An 11,473-nucleotide genomic window follows, 5' to 3' on the forward strand; every position below is an offset into this window, starting at 1 on the left:
AAATCCTGTGCACCCCGCTCTGTCCCCTCTCCACCCCTTCCCCGACTGGCGTAGAAGGGCCAGATGCGAACATTTATGCATGTGCAAATAGATTTATTCACACCTGCGTCAAAATGCGGGAGATAAGTGGAAGTTGTTTTCACCCACCTTACTCTCTGGGCACGCCAGGAAAAGGGGTTCTGGCTGGCATACCACTTGGGGGTAAATGGGGTGCTGACAGTTTGCAAATTGGGCCTTAAAATTTATGTTTTCAGGCTATTAGTGGTTTTGTGAATGAGCTACATTAGTTATCTGGGATTGAACCGGTCCAGATCAGGAAAGGCTTTGTGATGTACAATCTCTTGGCCCTGATGACGTCACCATCCCAAAGAGAAACAAAGACTGACACCAGTATAAATTTAAGGTGTTTATTTTATTTCAAAGGTTAATGCATATTTAAAATTATTTACAATCATTGATATTATTTTATTAAAAGCTCATTTTGAAAAAAGGGAAACAAAAACTGACAAAAATATGTTTAAACACAATGCACAGAGGTTATCAGACTAAACATAAGAGAGTACGGAGACAATGTGATGATAGAAACCCTGGATGAACCGATAAATTCCAATGTTACTTCCATCCATCCTGCCAACTCCTGCCTGGGATCATCACCCAGCAGATCAACCTTTATTTTAGGCCAAGTTCTCACACAGTAAAGCAAAATACTGCAGTAAAATAGGTATAAAATACAGCAAATAATCTAACAATGTGCTTAAAGTCTGGAAGTCCGTACAGAAATGCATGTTTTTTATTATGTCTGCATAGACTGATAATTCTCCATAACCCATTATTAGACTAAAAATAAAGCTACTTTTTATACCTCACAGTTTCTATTTTACAGTGCGTAAACCTAGCCTTAAAGCGATACTTTAGTCAGCTAATCCCCCCCCCCCCCAAACTGCAGGTATTATTTATCCACTCATCTGAAGTGGAGGGGGGGTGATTAGGTGACTACAGTATCGCTTTAATGTGCCACAAGTCATACAAGTCAGAACTTAAAGGGGTTATCAAGCATTAGAAAAACACAGCCGCTTTCTTCCAGAGACGACACCACTCGTCTCCAGTCCAGTTTGGGGGCAGGTTTTCTAACTCTGTTCTATTGAAGTCAATGGAGCTTAATTGTAAACCGCACCTGAACTGGAGATAGAGCGGTGCTGTCTCTGGAAGAAAGCGGCCATGTTTTTCTAACGCTAGATAACCCATTTAACACCAAGTCATTTCATAGCTGTGTATAGTGATGTGAACATAATTATGCAATGTGATGGAGCCCAAAGAAAGAAGAAATATAGCAACTTTATTTACTCCATTTACCAGTTCTATCCACCAAACTACAGAAGGGCCATTTACACACAACCTACATAACCGCAGATTAATAGAAAGCTGATTCTGACCTATTCAGACTAAGGCATTATGGAATAAATAAATAAGGTGCAGGGATGGGTATCTACAAGTGCTAGAACAGATTTACATGTATGTATGTGCGATACACTATTCTATAATGTGAACCCACTAGCACAGACCTGGGCCGTTCCCCAGCAGCTCAGCTAGACCACAGCAGCCGCACATCTGGCTTCTTCTACAAGATGGCTACACCTTGGCTCCACAACCCAAGGAAAACTTCTATGAATATCGTAGTGCCCCTTATGCACTGGAACTAGAGATGAGCGTGACTTGGATCACTCGCCATTTGACTACCGGTGACTGGAGAAGATTAATGCAACCCTAGGGAGTCTGGGAAAACATGGATACAGCCATAGGCCATAGACTATCCATGTTTTGTAGGGCTCCCTAGGGTTACATCCAACATCACCAGCCACCAGTATACAAATGTCAAGCGTTCCGACCCGTGCATGCTCATCTCTAACTGGAACATTTCCCATTCATTCTAGAAGCAATAGGCACTGAAACTACTACCTGCCATATAAAACTCATCTGATGGGGCTTGAGAAAGGCCTTGTAAGCTGAAGGCACAAAGAAAAGCAGCTTCTCAGATTTTTATAAATCACTCTTGTGTTTTATTGTGGAGACTATGGGACTTGCGGATGTTCTGTTCTACAGTCGCCATGGATGATCAGCCATCTAGCCGATCGGGCATCCTATGGATCCTCATATTTAACCATTAACAAAGCTGCAAATAAAGAACTGTATAACTATATTAGTGAAATTAGCCTAAAAGTATCAAAAAAGGTAAAATACATAAGATTCTTCAGTGTAGAATATATTGTAGCTCATCGATCGTTAACCAACACATGATCCAAAAAACAGCAACATGATATGAAAACAGAAGTGTTCCGCGTGTGTCTAATTGTCCTCGATGCAGACCCACCATGCGTCATGGTTCAAGCCCCTCCCCCTTCCAAAAAAAAATTAAATAAAATAAAAATTCTGAATGGCACAACCAGGGATAAGTGTCCATTTGCATTACACTGACCGAGCATGGATATCCTCCTAGTGGACCGGACAGTTTCTTGACCAGTATAGTTGAAAACATAATTTAAGAGGATTACATTTGGAACGGTACTACACCATCTCAGCTGCAGGCTTTAAAAAGGATTCTAAAAAGACAGAGTCTATTTGATTTACGTAAACCGGCTCACGCAGATCTCCAGCAGAAGCTCTAGACAGTCCTCTCACTGCAGGCTGGGTGGGAATTAACTCCAGACGTCTTGGGAGTAGCGGCCCTTGGTCATTAGTTTCTTGATGTAATCTACTGCCTGACTGTGATCCATCTTGCCATACTCTTCCACAATGTCATAGAACGTCTGCTGCACGTCACGAGCCATATAGCGGGCGTCACTGCGAGGAGGAAATAAAACAAATGAACACCGGGTTTACTATCCCCTAAAGTGAAACTTCTATTACCAGTGTGGGGGGGTTATGGCTATGTTCACACGCAGGAAAAAAGAAAAATTTATATAACAATATGGCCGTTGTTTTGAAATAACCGTATTTGCCATTAAATGACGGCCATCCACTAAATTTCAACAGTGTGTAAACATAGCCTTTCTGGTTTAGGTTGAAAAATACTTGGCAAAATACTGTGTGGGAACATAGCCTTAGGCTGCATTCACACTACTTTTTTCATCCATTTTTGCAAAAAATTGCATGAAAAAATGTATGCATCCATTCTGATCCATTTTTCCATTGAATTCCACTATTTAAGAACAAAAAAAAAAAAAGAAGAAGTTTATGCTGACTTAAATGAGGGCAGCATAAGCTAGTGACAGAAATCGGTGTATTACTTACATCATTCTGTTCAGCCGTTCTCCTCAAATGCAGAATAGGATTCTTGACAAACCCCTCCCCCCGCTCTCCAGCTGCTAAATGACAGGTGACTGCCTATACTCAATAGGTACAGATAACTGCCAATCAGCAGCTGGTGGGCGGGGTTTTCTGAGTCTCATGAATATCCAGGACTACTGGGCTCATGCACATAATGGAGAGGACTACTTATTGTCCATGTTATTCAGGAGGAGATCTCCGAATCGGCTGTAAGTGATCCATCATTCTGTTCAGCTTCCCTGTCACTAATTTATGCTACCCTGAGATAGGACGCCAGAAACCTACTGACAATCCTTTTTAGGCTATGCTCACACACCGTCAAAATTAGGTCTGTTTTTAATGTTGTCCGTCTAATAAAACAATGTCACTCTGACGGTGTGTGAACATGGCCTAAAAAACTTCTGATATACTTGATAGGAAAGCTTGGCTGTATATGACTAAGCAAGCACACTGAGTGGTATAGAGAAATCTCCTAAGGAGATACATATACGCAGCTTTGGTTTGTTTTTTTTGCTATGCCATTTATGTATCACTTATTATGAGTTACGAGTTACGCAAATTGTGTAAAAAGCTGTTTTTGGCTTCCCAACCACTTCTGGCACGCACAAACTGGGAACATCCTTTTAACCACAGGACATCAAACGTTTGGGAAACGTTCTCTTCAGATCAGTGAAGGCAGTCTCCCGTGAATTCCATAAGACACTCACCCGCACACATAGATATGCGCATTCTCCTCACTTATCAGCTTCCACACATTTTCCTTGTTCTTCTTTAGAAGATGTTGGACATAAATCTAGAAGAAAAAATAATTGATATATTAAATTCTGCAATTACAAAAGCTATTAAAAAAAAACTTCATTAGTGTTGAGGAAGCACTGGAGATATTTTAATGCTCGACTCGAGTAACCATTAAAGTCAATGGGAGACTCAACGATTTACTCGGGTGCCCCCTGCTCGGCAGAGAAGAGGAGACGGGAGGGGACAGTGTCTGGTTCACCTGAAAACCTTTGAAAGTGATGGAAACTTCCATAGAAACAGAACGGGGGCAGCAGAATGTGGCCAGAACTCGCTCACCTAACCGAGCGGAGAGGTTTCTAATAAGCTGATCATGTTCTGCTGATTCCATTGGAAGTCTGGACTGAACCCTTCTATCAGTGAATGCGCTGTTGAACTAAAGGTCCCATAAACGCAGACAGCTTATTTGCCAGAGTAATAGAGCCAGCGATCAGCTGACGAGTGAGCAATCACCACCTGATCACTCCCTGTAATAAGAGATGTGCGGCCGAAGGCTGATGGGGTGGGGGGGGGATGATAAGGGCTGTGACAGTGGGAGGTCCAAAAATCTAAAACAAACATCTGATTCTAAACCTTATAACACTCCCTGGTGTCCTCCTGCAGAGTCTCCAGGTCCACTACTGCCAGCAATTCTAACATGGACCAGTCGTAATAGTGACAGAGCACTCAGCCAATCGCAGAGCACCACGGACAATGATTAGCTGAGCAGGCTGTCACTCCCAACAAGAGTTCATCTGAGACCTGGAGACACTGCTGCAGGACACCAGGGAAGTGTAGATAGGTAAGAATTTGTTTAGGTTTTAGGGCAGCACTATTACATAACAAGGCTTGATAATCAAGTGGCCAACAGCAGATGCTTAATTTTTGACAGGTTCCAGTATCAATTTAAAGTTATTCTATTCAACTCATTATTGAAATTCTTGTAATGGACGTGGAGACTCCAGATGATGATCCAGAGTAATTCTTGTCCAATTCTACAAGTCTCCTGTATCCTACTCTACCACATATTTCCCATAGCTTCCATCAGGGGAAGACTAGGTAGGATTTTCTTATACTAGCATACTGCTACATGATTTGCTAGTATGAAATATTTTAGCGCCCCCTATTGGTCAGAACAAGAACAGATCAGATTACACACATTATGTGCACAAATAATGGTCCAACCACAATACTCAATTACCTTTTCTTTCTGATCTCGCGAGAAGGCAACATGCAGCTGGGTGAGGACGCCATCTTTGTGAAACTGACCAAGTTCTCCCTTGTAAAGATAATCTTCTTGTTCATGCCGACAGCCGTAATACAGAACAGTTTCTCCAACCTCCTTACCTGTACAAAAGAAAAATATTCACAGTGCTACATTTTACACGCTCAATAAATTAAACATGAATTGTGAAAGAAGAGTGGTTTTCCGAAAGTAGCCCTAACGCAATTTTACATCAAAATAAAAATAAAATCACGTTTGTGGCTAAAAAGTCTAACCCAAGCAGAGGCGGGACGTACAACACTACCTGAAAGAGAAAAATATAAAATGTGCAGAGTTCATGTGCAATGAGAAGGCAACGCTCCGCACCGGTACAAACACTCACCTTGCTGCTTCAGCAATTCCCGTTCTTGGATAAATCCAACAAATGGAGCAATACCAGTGCCAGGCCCAATCATGATGACTGGTGTGCTGGGTTTAAATGGTAGTCGGAATTGAGATTTGCGGACGTACATGGGCACAGTTGATTTGTGTCCGTTGTTATTTGGCTGTTTGTTTTTCAGCCAGTTTGTGGCGACACCTTTGTTCTGTCGTCCAGTCTTGGTCTCATATTCTACTACAACAGCACAGATGTGTATGGAATTGGAATGAACCTAGAGCAGAAATAATGCAAAATTGGAATGCAACATTGTATTTTTCATATATCTCTTGTATTATTCTAACACAATACTAACTGATAGGTCATGGTTGGTACAGAATTGTAAATGCAGGTCAAGGCTGGGTTCACACTACGTATATTTCAGTCAGTATTGTGGTCCTCATGTTGCAACCAAAACCAGGAGTGGATTAAAAACACAGAAAGGATCTGTTCACACAATGGTGTAATTGAGTGGATGGCCGCCATATAATGGCAAATATTTGCTGTTATTTTAAAACAACGTCTGTTGTATTGAAATAATGGCCGTTATTTACTGTTATATGGTGGCCATCCACTCAATTTCACCATTGTGTGAACAGATCCTTTGTGTTTTTAATCCACTCCTGGTTTTGGTTGCAATATGAGGACCACAATACTGACTGAAATATACATAGTGTGAACCCAGCCGAAGACTGTACTGTAGTTTAGGATCAATAGAAGATGAGCAACATAATAGTTACGTCAGGATTACATGCAAATTATATCTACAGACTAATTATAAAATGGTGCTCAAGACATATTATACTACACCACACAGCACAATAATCAAGCAGTCAGACTGCGCACAAAACCCTTGAGTCATTCATGCAGCCATGAAAACTGACAGGGCAGATATGTATTAATCCATGCTGTCAGTTTCTAGATCACACAAGCAGCGCATACTTACCTTCTGTGCTGCTGTGTGATCCGGCATCCTGCCCTCCAGTGACAGCTGTATGTTCAGGCCGCCGCCTCCTCCAGCTGTCAATTATTCTGGAGAAGGCGTTGGCTTGAAGATACTGCCAGTGGGTGAGATGCCGGATCACACAGCACTGTAGGTAAGTATACACTGCTTGTATGATTCGCAAACTGACAGCACGGATATATGCATATCCATGCTGTCAGATTCCCTTTGCTATTGGCTGCACACCGCCAGTTTAGTCCAAAAGATATGAACGGCCGAGGATCAGGCATTGTCCCGCTCCTCAGCTGATCGCTGTCACTTTTACATGGGCCGTTTATTGGCCTAAGGAGTGTCTCTAGAAACGCTCCTGGCCAATAACCAGGCTGTGTAAGATGCCATTACCTGGCATAAGTAGCAAATAATAAAGACATGGTGGCACTTATAGTCCGGGGTGGAATACTCTAGCATCTTCTAAGAAACTTACTTTTGAAGAGGAGGCAATAGAGTAGTATCGGGCCTGCAGACGCGGCAATAATTCACAAAGGTGATCGAGGGGTGGACGCAGTGACGGAACATCTTCTAGAATCGCCAGAATATTTCTTCTTGCTTCCAAAACCCAATTAAGATATAAGGCCTGGAAAAGATGACATACCATGTATTAGCAAAAAAAGGATAGCTGCTGTGCTGCGGGAGAGGCGGCTGATCCGCGCTCAACTCATCACTTGTAGTCGCCCTCTGGACATTGGTCATAAAACGCTCCTCCTGTAATTGAAGGCAATAGCTGAGAAAGGAGCTGAGAGGTCATGGGTTACGATCTGCCTGAAGCAATGAAACAAGCGACACATGTACAGTACTAAATTCCTACTCCTTCTGACCTCACAGGGCTAGGAGCTCACCTTGCCGTCAGGCGCAGAGGAGGCCATCTTACGTAGATGCTCTTGCTCTTTTGGATCCGTGGCGTACTGGGCGAGTTCATAAAGTACATTGGTACGTGGTGGATTGGTTATATCCAAGTAATAGGTGAGCGCTGTGCGATATGTGGTTGGACAAGGGAAGGGATGCTTCTTATTAGATTCCTCTGCAAGAAGAAAAAAAAAAAAAGCGATGCAGGAGATGAGACCTAAAACAACGAGGCCGATTCCTGGGGCAGAAACCAGTGAACAGACTGCGCACCATTTATCAGGGATTTTAGACACATTGTGCACTGTGCTTAAAGGGAATCTGTCAGCTGTAACTCCAATGCTGTTACATTGCTGACACTGTGAGGACAAGGAGACACATGGTACCTCTCATATATCCAGCTGTGCTTCCAGAATGTACAAATAGCTGCAAGCTGTAATGTCTCTTCTCTCCCCCTCCCTGCTTGACTGACACCTGGAAGCAGAGTCCCAGTAGGGTCAGGGATGGGAGGGGAAGGAGATGTTAAAGTAGGGTCAGGAATGGGAGGGGAGGAGATGTTAAAGTAGGGTCAGGGACGGGAGGGGAAGGAGATGTTACAATAGGGTCAGGGATGGGATGGGGAGTAAGGAGGTGTTACAGCAGGGTCAGTGATGGGAGGAGATGTTACAGTAGGGTCAGGGATGGGAGGGGAAGTAAGGAGGTGTTACAGTAGGGTCAGGCATGGGAGGGGGAGTAAGGAGGTGTTACAGTAGGGTCAGGGATGGGAGGGGGGAGTAAGGAGGTGTTACAGTAGGGTCAGGGATGGGAGGAGAACGAGATGTTACAGTAGGGTCAGGGATGGGAGGGGAGGAGATGTTACAGTAGGGTCAGGGATGGGAGGGGAGGAGATGTTACAGTAGGGTCAGGGATGGGAGGGGAGGAGATGTTACAGTAGGGTCAGGGATGGGAGGGGAGGAGATGTTACAGTAGGGTCAGGGATGGGAGGGGAAGGAGATGTTACAGCAGGGTCAGGGATGGGAGGAGATGTTACAGTAGGGTCAGGGATGGGAGGGGGAGTAAGGAGGTGTTACAGCTTGCTGCGCTGCAGGAGCTCGGGAAAGCCTCTTAGATAGCTGTTGGGTAGAGACACGCGTTTTACCTGTCATTGGGTTGGAACACCAAAACATCCGTGCACATTATTGGCATGAATTTAGTAACAGTTTAGACCGATTAGTTGGCTTAACAGTCTAAAGATAAGCCAAATGTGTAAACCACCATGAGCCACAATATATTGTTTAATCATTAGACATTGGTTTAATATACTTCATTAGGGGTCTCCACAGTTATCGCTGGGGGAAGCTGCAGCCATGTATTTCATGAAAGAACCAGAAACAAAAGGAAAGAGCACACAATGGAGTCTCGTACGTATTCCAGGCGTAAAGAAAACTCTGCAGAACTAGAGATGAGCTCAACTGGAGCGTGCTGGAGTCCGATCATTCGGCATCTGATGACTGGTGGCTGAAGCCGAATACAAACCTAGGAATTCTGGGAAAACATGGACACAGTCCCTGGCCTATGGCTGTATCAATGTTTTCCCGGACTTCCTAGGGCGGCATCCAACTTCTGCTGAACAATCAGACTTGAGCATGCTATACAGAAGCTAAGCTTGTCCTACAATTTACCTTGGCTTTAGCTTCTCTCTCTTTTAGAGAGTACCAGAGTACAAAGTACCAGCAGGTGACACAGAGTCTATGTCATCTATTCTTCTCCCCCCGTTATAGCAGAGCACAATCTCGGCCGTGACTCGGCTGTACGAGGTTGGAGACAAAGGTCACTTCTGTATTTCTTGGAAAGACTTACCATCGAGATTGTTCAGCGATATCACCGTGTCAAGGTCTACGCCTAGAAGTTCTCCTAGTTTATTAACTATTGAGGATTCATTAGCTGGATAAACGGCCACGTGATCTCCTGACTCGTACCTAGAAGGAGAAGAATACATAAAATACTCTCTCCTAATCGGTCACTAACTACACAAACAGGTTACGGATTACTTCAGAGCTGAAATCTCTCAGATCTCTACATCACTTCATACCTGGTGATCTCAATGTCCCTGCCTCCCGGCTCCCTGTGCCTGCGCACACTACAGACAGTAGTACCGTAACAGATAAGAAGGGGGAGGCGGCTTATCAGTACAGAAAGAAGCCGTTTTGTCTAATAAGATATATTACAGAATTTCTTAGAATAACTTGTACTACTCTTTAATGGAGAAGTCCGGACGATTATAAACTCTGGCAGCCGGCGGGGGAAATTTGATCAGGAGTATGAACATACCTCCGCCTGTGTTGAGTGGCGGGACCGGCCTGGGAACCCCCACCGGGCTACGGGATCTCCAGTGCTGAAACATCACAACCCAGCTGATGGACTAGCCTCTTAACCAGTCACCGATTGGCTGAGTGACCATTCCATCAGCCGGGACAGGTATTTTGCCCCGAGTCATGACATCATCATAACTCAGGGAATGGGTCCCACGGCCACGCCCACTGCTCACCACAGGCACAGGGAGAGCAAAGTTAGGACTCCTGATCAAATTCCTTACTGTCAGTTGTCAGATTTTAAAAGAATACTAGATTTGACTGTACTTTTGTTACATCACACGTCATGGTGCTTGTTCCAGTAAAAAGTGATCTTTTATCATCTGCAGATTGGGATAAGTGGCCGGGGCTTCGTGACAAAGGACCACTTAGCCACGCCCCCTGTGACATCATCACCACGTAGGCCTAGACCTTTAGGTCGGCTTTTCCAATGGCAGATGAGCGGCAGGGCTAAGTGGCACTTTGCCAGTGAAGCCCCGCCCACTTCTACAAATCTGCAGATGATACAAGATTACTTTTTACTAGAACAAGCACCATGATGTATGATGTAATATAAGGTATGAAAACTTCTAAATTTACCCATTACACCTGTGTAGAGATGTCATAGTGCAAAAACGGGTCCACCCAAGCAAGAGGCACTATTAAAGGGAACCTGTCACATTGCACATGCAGTCTGATAGTTGTTAGAAAGTTCGAATTAGTAATTTATTCAATAAAGCACACTCATTTTCTATAAATATTATATATATATATATATTTAAATTCTCTAAAACAAAGTTTTAAACAATGGTTTGAATTAACATTATACATATGGCCAAACTGTGGGCAAAAAAAAAAAGAAACTGAACCCAGCAAGAAGTCCCCGTCCTTTGTACACTGACGCAAGGAAAGCCACCCTGTTCATCGTGCAGGTCGTATATCAACTGAGGGAAATTAGATTATTAACTTTTGCTAATTCTATTATCAGCTCTGCGGCTTACCAGGAGACAATGCTCTGTGTTATGTGGCAACAGAGGTTTTGGGGCTGTGTGACAGGAGAGCTGACCATACGATGCGAGTATCCCCATGATTCTCTGCTACTGAATGTGGACGCGCAGCAGCTGTACACATGGGCAATGAAGGGAGACACCTAGTGGCCATATGTATAACATTGATTTAAACATAGAAAACTTTAAAATAAATAATTGAGTATATCAAAAAGAAAAAATAAATAAATACATTTTGTAACTTGCAGTAAGTAGCATGTTCTGTATGTGCAGCTGGTTACAAGGACAATAGAAGTGATATACAACATTACCTGATCTTTGAGCCGCTAATATCCAGCTCCAGATGCATCAGATACCGTTCTCCACCTTGGTTCAGTTTGCGGTTCACAGTTACCGTGGCCAGGAAGGGGTTTTTGGCATCAAAAGGTCTAAAATACAAAAGATCCGTGACCACTCAGATACTGGAGACAATTCCCAAGGTGTTTTATCTGTTTTCCGGCTACGGGCGCCTCTGCAGACATTTGTTGCGTCTTTCTGCTCAATCATTGTGGAGAA

The 11,473-nt window shown here is 43.5% G+C and overlaps 1 protein-coding gene across 4 annotated transcripts in view; it reads right to left on the reverse strand.

Annotated features, from left to right (window-relative positions):
* Positions 1–393: 393 nt before the first annotated feature.
* Positions 394–11,473, reverse strand: part of POR (cytochrome p450 oxidoreductase) — a 49,938-nt gene continuing 38,858 nt past the window's right edge. For all 4 annotated transcript variants that reach the window (XM_069971767.1, XM_069971764.1, XM_069971765.1 and 1 more), the window contains 8 exons: positions 11,230–11,346; positions 9,421–9,539; positions 7,578–7,759; positions 7,166–7,315; positions 5,706–5,973; positions 5,300–5,445; positions 4,032–4,117; positions 394–2,838 (listed from right to left, as the gene is read on the reverse strand). In XM_069971767.1, the coding sequence (XP_069827868.1) occupies positions 2,694–2,838; positions 4,032–4,117; positions 5,300–5,445; positions 5,706–5,973; positions 7,166–7,315; positions 7,578–7,759; positions 9,421–9,539; positions 11,230–11,346 (1,213 nt within the window). In that variant the 3' untranslated portion in view covers positions 394–2,693. The remainder of the gene's footprint in view (positions 2,839–4,031; positions 4,118–5,299; positions 5,446–5,705; positions 5,974–7,165; positions 7,316–7,577; positions 7,760–9,420; positions 9,540–11,229; positions 11,347–11,473) is intronic.

The sequence above is a fragment of the Dendropsophus ebraccatus genome, chromosome 5, assembly GCF_027789765.1.
Source record: "Dendropsophus ebraccatus isolate aDenEbr1 chromosome 5, aDenEbr1.pat, whole genome shotgun sequence".
Lineage (NCBI taxonomy): Eukaryota > Metazoa > Chordata > Amphibia > Anura > Hylidae > Dendropsophus > Dendropsophus ebraccatus.